At 46.6% G+C, this 15648-nt stretch overlaps 1 protein-coding gene across 4 annotated transcripts in view; it reads left to right on the top strand.

The window, feature by feature from the left end:
- Positions 1-15648, top strand: part of HTT (huntingtin) — a 167821-nt gene that overhangs the window by 25268 nt on the left and 126905 nt on the right. For all 4 annotated transcript variants that reach the window (XR_012434581.1, XR_012434582.1, XM_045392045.2 and 1 more), the window contains exons 4-6: positions 3976-4035; positions 5513-5592; positions 7846-7984. Coding sequence is in view for 2 of the 4 variants with exons in the window: in XM_045392045.2 (XP_045247980.2) it covers positions 3976-4035; positions 5513-5592; positions 7846-7984 (279 nt within the window). In the remaining 2 variants the exon portion in view is untranslated. The remainder of the gene's footprint in view (positions 1-3975; positions 4036-5512; positions 5593-7845; positions 7985-15648) is intronic.

Raw genomic sequence — 15648 nt, forward strand, 5'->3', positions numbered from 1 at the left:
GTACCAGAGAAGCCAGAGCTATGCCCACATTTTTTTTTTTTTTTGAGACGGAGTCTCACTCTGTCGCCCAGGCTGGAGTGCAGTGGCGCGATCTCAGCTCACTGCAAGCTCCGCCTCCTGGGTTCACGCCATTCTCCTGCCTCAGCCTCCCGAGCAGGTGGGACTACAGGCACCTGCCACCGCGCCCGGTTAATTTTTTGTATTTTTAGTAGAGACAGGGTTTCACTATGGTCTCGATCTCCTGAACTTGTGATCCGCCCGCCTCAGCCTCCCAAAGTGCTGGGATTACAGGCGTGAGCCACCGCGCCCGGCGCTATGCCCACATTTCTATGAGTCTCAGTTTTCTTAACTATAAAATGGGATCAAAGTTTTTGTGGCATGCGTATGAGTGTGTGTCTGTGTGAGGATTAAATGCACTAATTGCCACTACCGGATCCTCAAAGTGGTAAGAAGTATTCTTATTAATCATGACATCCTCACACTCTTATGCAGCAAGATTGATGGGTGTGGCACTGCTTCTCTTTTTCCATCACATGGATTCCATGCTATCCTTTTGCCCAGGGAATCTTTCCTTTGTGGCCAGCACTTTGTTGTTTGGCTCATCACGCTTTCTGTGGGCAGGACGCTGGCTTCTCTGGAGTCTTGGGATTCTAGCTCCCTCTCTTGTCCCTAGAGTGGTCACTGTCTTCTCTCTCTGCTTGCAATTCCTGCTTTGCTCGCATCTCACTCATGCGGTGACCTGTATCAGTTTCACCTTGTTCTCCGTGCCTGCTGGTCGTTGGCACCACTTGCCTGTGGATGGCATCCCATAGCGTATTTAGGGCCTGCTTCCCCAGTTAAGCTTGCTTTTCCACAGGCCTGAATATCCTTGCTTGCTTCTGTTATTCCCACTGGCAGGACCACGGCGGTCTTTTTTGGATGAGACAGGGTCTTGCTCAGTCACCCAGGCTGGAGTGCAGTGGCTGATCACGGCTCACTGCAGCCTTGAGCTACTGGGCTCAAGCTATCATCCTGGCCTGGCTTCTTGAGTAGCTGGGACTATAGGCGTGCACCACCATGCCCAGCTAATTTTAAAAATTATTTGTAGATATGGGATCTCGCCAGGTTGCCCAGGCTGGTCTTGAACACCTGGGCTCAAGTAATCCTCCCTCCTTGGTTTCACAAAGTGCCGGGATCACAGGTGTGAGCCACTGTGCCTGGCCCTTGATGTTTCAGTTCTTGATATTTGATCCTCAGAGTCAGAAAGTCTAAAAAGAGGACTATCCCAGGTTGCCTTGGTTCACGGCAAATGGGACGTTAAGAGGGCAGAGAAAACAATATGACCAGAAACGCTTCTAATATTGGTCATTTAACGTGTAAGTATTGTTCTTTTTTAAACCTCCTTCATCTTTTTCTAGGGATTGCTGGACACAGTGGCTTGGTGTGTCTGAGGGCTGTAGGCCATGGCCCTGGGTTGTGGTTTTAGGTCTCAGGTGCTCTTCCTGGTTGTCTCCTTGCTTCTTTCCCATTTCCTCTTCTTTGTTTCCAGCCATTTCTCCCTTTTGCTTAAGTTTGGTGCAGCAGGGTTTGGCTGCTCTCAGATTGCTGCTTCCTCAGATGATGCAGTTGCCAGGCCCAGTGGGCTGGCAGTGGGATCAGGATCTGGCTAGGTTTGCTCTCACTGTGGCAGAGGAGGGGCAGGCGTGGGAGAGCACGTGTGACCCCAGGCCAGGTGTAGGGAGCCCAGGCATGGTCACTTAGCCTTCAGGTCCTAGACTTTGTCTTCTCATGAGTGTGGCTGTGTGTGTATGGTGAGAACCAGGTTCTACGTAGCCCAAGAAAATGTAGAGAAATGCACTGGGTATCTGACATAGCCTGGCAGCACGCCTCCCTCAAGTAGGTTAGTCTCAGGCGGTGAAGCATGTATGTCCAGCAAGAACTTCATATGTGGCATAAAGTCTCCGTTCTGTGCGGCACTGACAAATCACCACCGTCAGGAGGCTGAAGTAATTTCTGTCTAGGGAGGCAGGGAAGGCTTCCTGGAGACAGTAGCCAATAGGTGAAAGGGTAGATTGGAGACCTTCTTAATCATCACCGCCTCTTGGTTCGAGGGGTGCCAGGAAGCTGTGGAGGCTGAGAGGAGGGGGAACCCATCTTATGCTGCCAGAGAGTGGGACACCCTGAGGGTCAGGTCAAGGGGTTGTACCTTGTTGGGTGGAGAATTAGGGGCTCTTGAAGACTTTTGATGTGGTCAGGGGAGTGTATCATTTAGGAAGAGTGACCTGGTAAGGACGTGGGATAGAGGAGGACAGAGGTGGGAGGGAGTCTAGGTGGGAGTGAGTGGGCCCAGCAGGAGTGCAGGGCCTCGAGCCAGGATGGTGGCAGGGCTGTGAGGAGAGGCAGCCACCTGTGTGTCTGCGGAAGCAGGGGCAAGAGAGAAGAGGCCAGCGGCGCGCCGCCATCACCCAGCAACTGGCGTAGATTGTGAGAGCCCATTCCCTGCTTTTAGGAGGGGCCGAGTTTTAGTTTTCTCTTATAAAATAAACTTGGTATTTGTTTACAAAACATTTGTAAAGCTAAATCAAGGTTTGATAAGGCTTCTAGTTTTATTTAAGAAGTAATGTTTAAATAAATGTCCAATTCGCTTTGCTTATTTAAGGACTTTCAGTACAAACTTCAACAACAGGATCAGGATTTAAACATTTCTGAGATGTTATTACCCCTCAGAATTTCCCAGAACGTGATCTGGTTTTGATTTTCAAGCTTGCTGACCCAGTAGGTTAACCCACAAATTTTACTAAGATACACCTCAGTCCATTTATATCGACTGCCCATGTCACGGTCAAAGAGATCATCGACTGATGTTTGGCACAGCTTCCTCCCTCTTGGGTGGGCAAGCATTTGGAAGAGAAGGCTCCCATGGGTGAGAGTGGGGCACCAGAGTCTTCCCCGTCCTGTCCCCTGGCTTGAGAAACCCTTCTCTAATGTGGACTTTGTGCCGTTAGCATCGTTACTGGCTTGAAGTTGACCATGTGGACATAATTTCTGGTTTAGCCTCACAAGTGAGCAAGGAGGGTTGAGAGATGTGCTGTGAGGAACATGGGGCCCCCGCTGGCCGTGGGCTCTGGGTCAGGGGGGCAGGGGACCATGGGCATACCTGACAGTGAGGAGGGGCCACACCTGCAGAAAGCATGCGGGACTCGGCCTCGAGAGTGTTCTGGGCCAGAGTGCGGTTCTGTGGTTTTCTAAGTACACCCATAGTGCCTGGGACCCTGCAGATTCCAGGGCACCATCTGAGCCTGTGTCATCCAACAGAATGTTCTGCTAGTGAAGATTGAAGATTTACTCCAGGGGCTTTAGGATTTATATACAAAAATAAAAATTATATACATATAATTTTTTTTTTTTTTTTGAGATGGAGTTTTGCTCTTGTTGCCCAGGCTGGAGTGCAATGGTGTGATCTTGGCTCACCGCAACCTCCGCCTCCCGGGTTCAAGCAATTCTCCTGTCTCAGCCTCTTGAGTAGCTGGGATTACAGGCACCCACTACCACGCCCGATAATTTTTGTATTTTTTAGTAGAGACGGCGTTTTTCCATGTTGATCAGGCTGGTCTCAAACTCCTAACCTCAGGTGATCTTCCTGCCTCAGCCTTCCAAAGTGCTGGGATTACAGGCATGAGCCACCCCGCCAGCCAGGATTTATTATATTTGAACCATCTCCCATTTTAATTTTCATGTTATATAGTATTTGATGACAGTGAAAGTTAAATTGTTTTTCTTTCCATTTTTCTGTTTAAGTGAATGACCTGTATCTAGTTTATTCAGTAACTTCCTGCATATATTTGCTTCTTTCTTTCATAATGAATATGTTCTTAATTTAGTTGCTGTTATGTTTTGCTTTGCCCCAAAATTGAAATCTTAGTTTCCTTTTAGCTCGTTTTAGAACTGATGATGGGATGTGTCTTCCATAAATAAATCTCTTGTGTTTTGTTGTAGGCTTTGATGGATTCTAATCTTCCAAGGTTACAGCTCGAGCTCTATAAAGAAATTAAAAAGGTGGGCCCTGCTTTTCTTTTTTAAAAGTGTCTTAAATTTTATATTTTTATAGGTACACATATTTTGTAGGTACATGTAAGTGTGTATATTTATGAGGTATATGAGATATTTTGATACAGGTATATGATACATAATCACATCATGGAAAGTTGGCTATCCATCCCCTCAAGCATTTATCCTTTGTGTTACAAACAATCCAGTTACACTCTTTTACTTACTTTATTTTATTTTATTTTATTTTATTTTAATTTTTAGACAGAGTCTTGCTTTTTCATCCAGGCTGGAGTGCAGTGGCACGATCTTGGCTCACTGCAGCCTCTGCCTTCCAGGTTCAAGCAAACTTTGGGCTGGTCTCAAACTCCTGACCTCAGGTGATCCGCCCGCCTCGGCCTCTCAAAGTGCTGGGATTACAGGTGTGAGCCACCGCACCGGGCCTGATTGTACATTTTAAAATAACTAAAATAGTCAGGGCCCGGTGGCTCATGCCTGTAATCTCAGCATTTTGGGAGGCTGAGGCTGGCGATCACCTGAGATCAGGAGTTCGAGACCAGCCTGGCCAACATGGAGAAACCCTGTCTCTACTAAAAATACAAAAATTAGCCGGTTGTGGTGGCGGGCACCTGTAATCCCAGCTACTTGGGAGGCTGAGGTGGGAGAATCACTTGAACCTGGGCGGTGGAGGTTGCATTGAGCCGTGATCACGCCACTGCACTCCAGCCTGGGCAACAAAGTGAGACTTCGTCTCAAAAAATAAAAATAAAAATGAAATAAAATCAGTCCGGGTGTGGTGGCTCGTACCTGTAGCCCCAGCACTTCAGGAAGCTGAGGCAGGTGGATTGCTTGAGACCAGGAGTTTGAGACCAGCATAGGCACCATGGCAAAACGCTGTCTGTACAGAAATGAGCTGGGTGCGGTGGTGCACAACTATAGTCCCAGTTACTTGCGAGGTGGAGGTGGGAGGATAAATGGAGCCTGGAAGGTTGAATCTACAGTGAGCTGAGATTGTACCACTGCCCTTCAGCCTGGGCGAGCAAGTAAGACCCTGTCTCAAAAAAAAAATTATTGACTATATCTTATTGTCTATAATCCCTCCTCTGTGCTATTGAATACCAGGTTTTGGGCCCTTATTTCCATCACTGAACAAACTTCACTCTATTGAGCAGCATGTGTGGAATTTCATCTTTATTCAATAATTAACAGCTAGGAGGAAATGCTGTTTGCTAGACTATTGCTTTACTTTTCTTCAAAAGGTTACTCTTTATTAGATGAGATGGGAATTAAAAATGGTAACTTACTTTATGTCTTTATAATTGAAGCCCGCTAGATCTTAAAGTAGTTACCAGATGTTTTATGCATTTAAATGGCCTTTTCTCTAAAAATAGAAAGTAACAATGAAAGAAAATGCTTCGTTTCTATGCAACCCTCTTGGTGACTAGTGTGTGTGACTCTTAATGTGACACTCATTGCACCCCCTCAGAATGGTGCCCCTCGGAGTTTGCGTGCTGCCCTGTGGAGGTTTGCCGAGCTGGCTCACCTGGTTCGGCCTCAGAAATGCAGGTAAGTTGTACATTCTGGATGTTGATTTTTGTTGGGGGCCAGCTGCTACTGATCCTTTATGTCTCAGCTCAGATGTCATTTCAGAAATCTGCTCTGCCCCTTCCAAATTGCAGTCGACCTTGCCCTGTTTATGTTTCCGTCATAGCACTAATCCGTGTCAGAAAGTGTCACGTACAGTCTGTGTGCTTGTTCATTTTCTATCCCACCCTCCCCCAAGAGACTTATGGGATGTGTGCCCCAGGACAGCAGGGGTCTTACTGTCTTATGCTCTGTTGCAGCCTAAACAGCAGTAACAGTGTCTGCACATAGTACTTGCTTAAATGATTCTTGCCAAATTGTTGAAGGTTGAGGTACCAGTTTCATTATTGCTGACTATAGGAGTTACAGCAAAATATCCATTTGTCTATTACATGAGTTAAAAATATGGTTGTTTCACTATGAATAGTTTTGTCTAGTCAAAACAGTTGTGTCTTAACGGATTGAGAAACAAAAGCAGGACCACTTTTCATCAGCTCCCTCCTCCTTAACCTGCAGTATACGCTGATGCTGATGTCCTGTAGACCCTCAGCTCCATCCTGAGTCACTGGGAACGTGGTCTAAACCCTCATTATTAGTATGAACTGAGTTTCAATAAGAATCTCACATGGGTCGGGTGTAGTGGCTGATACCTGTAACCCCAGCACTTCAGGAGGCCAAGGCAGGTGAATGGCTTGATCCAGACTAGGCAATCTGGTGAAACCCCGCCTCTACAAAAAATACAAAAATTAGCTGGGCATGGTGGTGCGTGCCTGTAATCACAGCTACTGGAGAGGCTGAGGTGGGAGGATCACTTGAGCCTGGGAGGTGGAGGTCGTGTTGAGCCAAGATCACATCACTGCACTCCAGCCTGGGCAACAGAGTGAGACCTGTCTCAAAAAAACAAAAAACAAAGAAACAAAAAAAAGCTTATATGGGTGCAGAGGTATAATCACTAAGGAAATTTCTTTTTGTGTAGTCTTTTTTCTTTTACTGTCATTTCAAAAAATGTGTTATATTTCTGAAGTAACACATCCAGGTTCTCCACATAGCAGCCAAAGTGACCTTAAAGAACATAATTGGGTCTTGTCATTCCCTTATTTAAACTCTTGTGCCCGTTTCCCAGTGCCGTTTAGATTGATTCCAGACTGGTAACTGGCTCCGTCACCTCAGACACTCTGCATTGACTCATTAGCCTGATCAGTTCTTCAGATGAGTCAGGTTTTTCTTCCTCCTGATGGTTTGTTTGTTTTGTTTATTCCCCTCAGTTCTCAGCAAAACAGTCATTTCCTTAGGGAGGTTTCCCTAGCCTCCCTGTCTTTCCCTGTGCCAGGAGCCTGGTGGTGTGGTCACTGCCCTCTGAGGCCCTGCTTGTTGCCAGGCTCTGCCACTAGAGGGCAGGGCTGCACCACTCCTGGCACCTCACACCTGGCCTGCCCTGTCAGTGTTTGTTGGGTGAATTCCTGTGATCTGTGACTCACTGCTCTGTGTCCTACACATTCTGCTTTTCTTCTCCCCTCACAATACCATTTATAATTCTCCTTTTTCAGGAAAGCTTTATTTCCATTAAAACATTTTTGTTTTTAAAATGGTATTTTCTTACACTATTATTTTCTAATTAAAAATGAGTATTTTGGCAGGGCGTGGTGGCTCACGCCTGTAATCCTAGCACTTTGGGAGGCCCAGACGGGCGGATCACAAGGTCAGGAGATAGAGACCATCCTGGCTAACATGGTGAAACCCCGTCTCTACTAAAAATACAAAAAAAAATTAGGCGAGTGTGGTGGTGGGCGCCTGTAGTCCCAGCTACATGGGAGGCTGAAGCAGGAGAATGGTGTGAACCCGGGAGGCGGAGCTTGCAGTGAGCCGAGATCACGCCACCGCACTCCAGCCTGGGTGACAGAGCGAGACTCCGTCTCAAAAAAAAAATAAAAATAAAAAATAAATAAATAAAAAGTAAAAAAAAAAGAGTATTTTAAGAAGTATTACGATTTACTGCAAATAATTTTTAAACCCAGCCTTTTAGATCCTCTGTGATCATAAGAGAAATGAAGGATGTCTCCCGACACTTGAGCTTCATCCACATTTCATTCTCTCGTTCTTTCAGCTGAGCTTTGCCCATCCCCATTAGGGACCATTTGGCATATGAAACTGGCTTTTCCCTAACAGGGAATGAATTGCTTCTATTTCTCCTGAAGGAGAGCTGGAGGAATGACTTGCGTTCTTTTGCATACACAGGCCTTACCTGGTGAACCTTCTGCCGTGCCTAAGTCGAACAAGCAAGAGACCCGAGGAATCAGTCCAGGAGACCTTGGCTGCAGCTGTTCCCAAAATTATGGCTTCTTTCGGCAATTTTGCAAATGACAATGAAATTAAGGTACGATTATTGCCTCAGATCACAAACATGTGAGTGACGCTGTGAGTGAGTCTGTGGAGGGTTACGGCTTCTGAGCAGGGAGTCATGTGGGAGCGCTTCTTAGAGTATGTTGTATGTCGTAATTTAGACTACCGTCATTTGTGTTATTTTTGAGGCACCTAAAGACTTCTTTCCACTTCTGATTTCTTAGTGTGGGGTGGAGAGTTGAATTGGGAGATGGTTTATAGATGCACATTCAAAAGGCATATTTCCAGAGCAGATTGGTTTTCAGTGTATTAGAGTGACTGTTTAACCTAGCTGTGGAAAGATGGCTGTGCCAGGACTGCAGGTAGGAGAAAGCTCACTGACGAGGCCTTGTGGGTCTGAACATCCTGCAGCTATCAGGGCCTGTTGGCTCCCTGTTGTGCATTCCAACAAACCACCTTCAAACCCACTTTAGTGTTTGTTTATAATGTCCAGAAATAGTGACCCTGTCACATGCTCTACAGATTACAGGATTCCTAGCCTCTTCCTTTTTGGTGGGTCAGTCCTGGGTTTGAGCCCAAGTGGCCCTCTTGGAAGGTGATGATACACAGTGGGTAGAGTGGAATCAGATGGACTTGGATTAGAATTCTGTCCGCTTTACTGGTTCTTTTCCTCTAGGCAAACTATCCAACAGCTCTAAGCTATTTCCTTCGTATTCTGAAAAATAAGCCTTAATGGGACCCATATCGGGCAATTCTGAGAGTGAAATAAATGAATATGTGTTAGCGTGTAGCATAGTCGCCCACAGGAAGGGCTTAGATGTTAGCTGCTACTGCTCTTATTAGCTGAATGACTTGGAATAAAGTGTTAGCCTCTCTCATGTTTTTTTCTCTGAGCTTTGAAGTTTTCTTGTTAATACTAAGGAGATATTCAAACTAGTCATGGGGTTTTGGAATGATGAAGGGAGATCATGAATCTAAAGAATTTAGTGTGGTAATTCATCATGCTCAGTAAATGGTAGCTGCTGCTTGCTGCTATTTTTATTACCATCTCTTTGGAGTGGGAGTAGGTCTCCTTTGTGGTCAGAGGCTGTGAGAGCTCCGCAGCGCCAGTCTGCCCGTCAGTACACTGGGCTCTGATGAAGGCAGTTCCCTCTGTGGTATCTCTGGCTGTCAGAGCTCAGATGATAGATGGTGTTTTTGTACTCTCAGTTCTCATCATTTTCATGATTTCGATCACCATTTGAGTATGATGACGCTAACACTTTGTTGAACATAGAGTCCATTAATTACTTCCTTCCTGAACCTTAGGTATTTAAAAAAATCTATTCTGCTACCTCTCTGCTCATTTATGATTATTCAGATTTATTATCAAGAGCCTGGTACAGTGGCTTGTGCCTATAATTGTAGCTACATGGGAAGCTGAGGTAGGAGGATTGCTGGAGGCCAGGAGTTTGAGGCCAGCCTGGGTAACATGGTGAGACCCTATCGCTAAAAAATGAAAAAAGTTAGCTGGGCATGATGGCACGTGCCTGTGGTCCTAGCTACTCAGGAGACTGAGGCAGGAGGATTGCTTGAGCCCAGGAGTTGGAGTTCGAGGCTATACTGAGCTGTGATTGTGCCACCACACTCTGGGATGGGTGGCAAAAGAGGATGCCATTTCTTCAAAACAAAACAAAACAAAAAAAGGTATTATCGGTGAAATTCAATAGTACCAACAGGATTATAAACAAAGATAGTTCTCTTCCTACTTTTTCTCTTAATCCTTGTGTCTCAGAGGCAAACATAACTCTTAGTGTTTCTTCCAATATTTACTTCCACATTTCTTTCTCTCTTTCTTTCTTTTCTTTCTTTCTTTCTTTCTTTCTTTCTTTCTTTCTTTCTTTCTTTCTTTCTTTCTTTCTTTCTTTCCTTTCCTTTCCTTTCCTTTCCTTTCCTTTCCTTTCCTTTCCTTTCCTTTCCTTTCCTTTCCTTTCCTTTCCTTTCCTTTCCTTTTCTTTTCTTTCTTCCTTTCTTTCCTTTCTTTCCTTTCTTTCCCTCCCTTCCCTCCCTCCCTTCCCTCCCTCCCTCCCTCCCTCCCTCCCTCCCTCCCTCCCTCCTTCCTTCCTTCCTTCCTTCCTTCCTTCCTTCCTTCCTTCCTTCCTTCCTTCCTTCCTTCCTTTCTTCCTTTCTTCCTTTCTTCCTTTCTTCCTTTCCTTTCGATGGAGTTTTGCTCTTGTTGCCCGGGCTGGAGTACAATGACATGATCTTGGCTCACCACAACCTCCGCCTCCCGGGTTCAAGCGATTCTCCTGCCTCAATCTTCTGAGTAGCTGGGATTACAGGCACGCACCACCATGCTCGGCTAATTTTGTATTTTTAATAGAGACGGGGTTTCTCCAGATTGGTCAGGCTGGTCTCAAACTCCTGACCTCAGGTTATCCACCCACTTCAGCCTCCCAAAGTGCTGGGATTACAGGCATGAGCCACTGCACCCGGCAACTTCCACATTTCTCAGTAACATGCTTCTACTGCTTTTTTTTTTTTTTTTTTTTTCAATTTTAGACATTTTTTACTTTCACACTATAATTCTATCAGAATTCAGTATGTACATTATTATACCTAAGTAAATAGTCATGGTTGGTTGTGTATTATATTTCTTTGTATTTCTTATTTGATGAGAGAGCTGTGTTTTTTGCTGTGGGTTGAAACTGTGGAGAGAGGACATGGGGAGGGGAAGGAAGACAGATGAAGTTGGTGACTGTACCTTCCTGGCCATAGCTGGGTTCTCAGCACCCTGGGATCTGCTGATCACCTGCTCGTAGGCCAAGCCCCTAGCGAAGTTCTAGGTGACCCAGTGCTGGGGATGGGGGGGTCACCTGCAAGGTCTAGTCATGGAGGTGGGGGCTACAGTGTTGGCTTGTGCTGGGGCCAGCATCCTTAGGAATGCATCTTGGAGGAGGAGGAGACAGCCACCCACTTCTTGACTGGGGCCTTCAGCAGTGCCAGCTTCTTGGGCAGACTGGTGCTGGCTTTCCTCACCACATCGTGTTCAATCTTCTTCCAGATCCTGACTTCTAGGTTCACCTTTCCTTAGACCCCGGTTCCTTTCAGAGGCTGTCGCTCTGCCTTGCTCTTTGCTGGCTTGTGCCTTGATTATATGTCTTTGTACAACTTTTTGTTTTCCTGGAGTTAATCCTCACATCTGTTTTCCTAGAGTGAATCGTTACCTTTATATCACTTGCTTATTATTCTTTGACCTTTTTTTCTTCTCACACCTTCCAACTTCTTTGTAAAATGTGTTTAGTACAATTTTTCATGACAGGTAATTTACCAAATCAGTTTTTCCCCAGTGCAATCATCCATCTTGAGTTACCCAGCTCGCTGCCCCAGTCTGGGCGGATTGCTCTTCAGGTCTGTTGTACACTTGTATCCTAGGACTTCTCTTTGCCATCAGCCTGGAATTTCCTTTGCAGTTCTCCTGTTGGATGCCCAGTTCCTACATGCCATATGTTTATCTTTCTATCCTCTAGTAGCTTTGTGAGAGAAGATGAATGGGAGGTAAATTGTTTGGAGTTTTGCATTCATAAAAATGCCATTTTTTCTCACGTACACTTGGCTGAGTATAGTGTTCTGGGGTAGAAATCATTTTCCCTCAGAAATGTGAAGTCTTTCCCCGTTGTCTTAAAGTCTCCAACATAACCCAATTCCTTAACCCATGAATGTGCTTTTCTCTGGAAGCTTTCCATTTTTGGGGAGGTGAAGTGCTAGGTACTTAGTAGGCCTTTTATTTTTTATTTTTATTTGTTTTTTGAGGCGGAGTCTCACTTTGTCGCCCAGGCTGGAGTGCAGTGGCATGATCTCGGCTCACTACAAGCTCTGCCTCCCAGGTTCACGCCATTCTCCTGCCTCAGCCTCCAAGTAGCTGGGACTACAGGCGCACACCACCACGCCCGGCTAGTTTTTTTTTTGTATTTTTAGTGGAGACGGGGTTTCACCGTGTTAGCCAGGATGGTCTCGATCTCCTGACCTCGTAATCCGCCCGCCTCGGCCTCCCAAAGTGCTGGGATTACAGGCGTGAGCCACCGCGCCCAGCCAGTAGGCCTTTTAGTTTGGAAACTTATATACTTCAGTTCTGGGAAAATTTTCTTACATTTCTCTGATAAATTCTTGCCTTTTATTTTCTGTGTTCTCTCCTTCTGAAATTAGTTAGTTGGATGTTGGTCCTCCTGGGTTGACTCACATCTTACCTTTTTCTTTTTCTGGTACTTTTTAGATATCCATCTCAAACTCTTCTATTCAGTGTTATGTTTTTAACTTCTTTCTTTTCTTTGTCTCTTGATGGGGTCTTGCTTTGTTGCCCAGGTTGAGGTGCAGTGGTGCAATCATAGCTCACTGCAGCCTCCAACTCCTGGGCTCAAGCAGCCGTTCTGCCTTAGCCTCCCAAGTAGTTGGGACTACAGGTATGCACCACCATGTCCAGCTATTTTCTTTACTTTCTTTCTTTTTTTTTTTTTTTTTTTGAGATGGAGTGCTGCTCTGTTACCCAGGCTGGAGTGCAGTGATGCGATTTTGGCTCACTTAAGCCTCTGCCTCCCAGGTTCAAGCAATTCTCCTGCCTCAGCCTCCTAAGTAGCTGGGATTACAGGTGTGCACCACCACGCCCGGCTAATTTTTGTATTTTTAGTAGAGACGGGGTTTCGCCATGTTGGCCAGGCTGGTCTCAAACACCTGACCTCAGGTGATCCACCTGCCTCAGCCTCCCACAGTTCTGGGATTACAGGCGTGAGCCCATCATTAAATCTTTAAATACTAGTATCTGTAAGTCTTTTCCTCTTGAGTCAGCCAGTATCCCTGGAAGGAAATTCCTCATTTTCCTGCTTGGAGACTATAAGCTTGGCTGTGTTTATCCTGCAACCGGGGACTGGAAGGGGATGGAAGGGGACTGACACTGTTGCTGGTCAGGGCGCCCTCTTTTTGTTTTCTGTATGCATCTCACATCTGTCCTCAGTTATGTAAACACCTCTTGAGATTATCCCTCTCAGTCTTTGCTGGAGGTGGGGAAGGGGCTGCTTCCTGGGCTGCCTTGGATTGGAGGGGAGACCTCAGGCGAGTGGGTGGGAATTTGCCCAAGGAGCCATGAGACAAGCCACTGTTTCACCCTCTCCGTCCCTCCACTTTCAGATGTATGTGGTGCCTCCAAAGCCCGAGTGCTTCTTGGAGTTCTGTGGCTTGAATAAGCTTGCTTTTCACTGGTATCCCTCATACCTTCTCCCCCATCCCCAGCAAAGCTTGCATTTGAACTTCTTCCCATGGGCTAACAAATCAGTCAGTTATGTAGCCCTTGTTACTTTTTAGCTTCCGAAGTTTTGTTGACACCCGTAGTCTGCTAGTGTCCCTGTTCTGTTCTTTCTGTCCGTGTACATTTATGCTTTATACAACTTCTTTACATGATTTTCGTGGGGTTTCTGGGTAGCAGAGCTTCACATGTTCAATCCAGCATGTTGGATTAGAAGTCTCCCACCCTCTGGTGTATTCTCATTCTCAGAATTACCTGCCAAACACCGATACTCCCTTGTTTTTCCTTTTCCTGACAGGAAATGTACATACCAGACAGGACAGAAATCATTAGTGTATCCCTTGGTGAATAACCACAAAGTGATCTTACCCTCGTAACCACCACCCAGGTCAAGACAGAGTATTACCAGCACTCAGAAGCCTCACCCCCATCCTCCCATCACTGCTTCTTCCTTCCTCCCCAAGGTCATGACTGTCCTGGCTTCTAATGCCAGAGTCTGTTTTTAAATTCTGTGTACATAGACCATATAGTATGTATTCTTTTTGTCTGGTTTCTTTTGCTCGACAGTAATTTCTTAAGAGTCTTCTATATTATCGTGTGTATTAGTAGTTCCTGTAGTTTTAGGAGCTTCATAGCATTCCATTGTAGGTATATACCACAGTTTATTCATTGTGTTATCACTGGGTTGTTTCTAGTTCTTGGCTATTGCGAGCAATGCTACTGTGACCACTCTCAGGTGTTTTTTTTGGAGCACATGTGCAGGTTTCCATCATGCGCAGCTAGAGGTGGAGTTGTTGGGTGATAGGGTGTATGCATGTCAGCTGCAGCAGAAACTGCCAAATAGCTTTCCTGAGTGCTTGTACCAGCTCACCCTTTGGTTGCTGCGTATGGGGACTCCGGGAGCTCTGGTCCTCGCTAGCACTTGGAATTGCTGATGCTTTTACTTTTAGCCTTCCTGATGGGTATTTTCTGGAATCACATTATGATTTTAATTTCCGTTCCTTAAAGTACCCTTGACTCTGAAGTTTAATGATTAATGCATCTCTTCCTTTTTGAAGTACTCTGAAAGGTATGTTGTGCATGTGTTGAAAACTGGAGCTATCTAGTCTAAAATACAGTGTACCTCCTCCCTCTTTGAAGAGTTGTAGCATGGCCTCGGGGCCTCCTGTTAGGTGCCTTGGAGAAGGGATTCTTGGGATTGTAGAGATTAGACCTGAGGAGGCCCCTTGGAGCTCTCAGACTAAATTTTGTTCTTTATTATTCCAAACTATTTAAGCTCACCGTGTGCTGACTCATCATAATAATGAGTAGCTCTCATTGTGCTTGTATATTTGGACCAATAGAATGATTTTTTTTTTTTGAGACATAGTCTTGCTCTGTCACCTAGGCTGGAGTGCAATGGCACAATCTTGGCTCACTGCAGCCTCTGCCTCCCAGGTTCAAGCGATTCTTGTGCCTCAGCTTCTCGAGTAGCTGGGACTGCAGGTGTGTACCACCATGCCTGGCTAATGTTTGTATTTTTAGTAGAAACGGGGTTTCACCATGTTGGCCAAGTTGGTCTCAAACTCCTGACCTCAAGTGATCTACCCGCTTAAGCCTCCCAAAGTGCTGGGATTACAGGCGTGAGCCGCTGCACTTGGCCAAAGTAGTTTTTTAAGATGTGAATATCTTTTCTTGCAGCTAAAAAAGTTTGTCAGAGATAATTCTACTTTATTCTCCAGGTGGTTTTTCAGGGAGAAATTGGAGGCAGTAAACCACGGGGGGAGTCCTGTGGCTTGGTGGGTGGGTGGGGGAGGTGTGGCTGGGGTGGGGAGAAGTCCTGTGGCTCGGTGGGTTTGGGGGGAGCTGTGGCTGGGGTGGGGAGAAGTCTTGTGGCTGGGGTGGGGAGAAGTCCTGTGGCTTGGTGGGTGGTGGGGGAGCTGTGGCTGGGGTGGGGAGAAGTCCTGTGGCTCGGTGGGTGGTGGGGGAGCTGTGGCTGGGGTGGGGAGAAGTCCTGTGGCTCGGTGGGTGGTGGGGGAGCTGTGGCTGGGGTGGGGAGAAGTCCTGTGGCTCGGTGGGTGGTGGGGGAGCTGTGGCTGGGGTGGGGAGAAGTCCTGTGGCTCGGTGGGTGGTGGGGGAGCTGTGGCTGGGGTGGGGAGAAGTCCTGTGGCTCGGTGGGTGGTGGGGGAGCTGTGGCTGGGGTGGGGAGAAGTCCTGTGGCTCAGTGGGTAGGGGGGAGCTGTGGCTGGGGTGGGGAGAAGTCCTGTGGCTCAGTGGGTGGGGGGGAGCTGTGGCTGGGGTGGGGAGAAGTCCTGTGGCTTGGTGGGTGGTGGGGGAGCTGTGGCTGGGGTGGGGAGAAGTCTTGTGGCTGGGGTGGGGGGCAGTCCTGTGGCTGGTGTCTCATCATGTGCCTAACAGTGTCCAGAGGTCTCGTGTAAATTCCC

Source organism: Macaca fascicularis, chromosome 5, assembly GCF_037993035.2.
Source record: "Macaca fascicularis isolate 582-1 chromosome 5, T2T-MFA8v1.1".
Taxonomy (NCBI): Eukaryota; Metazoa; Chordata; class Mammalia; order Primates; family Cercopithecidae; genus Macaca; species Macaca fascicularis.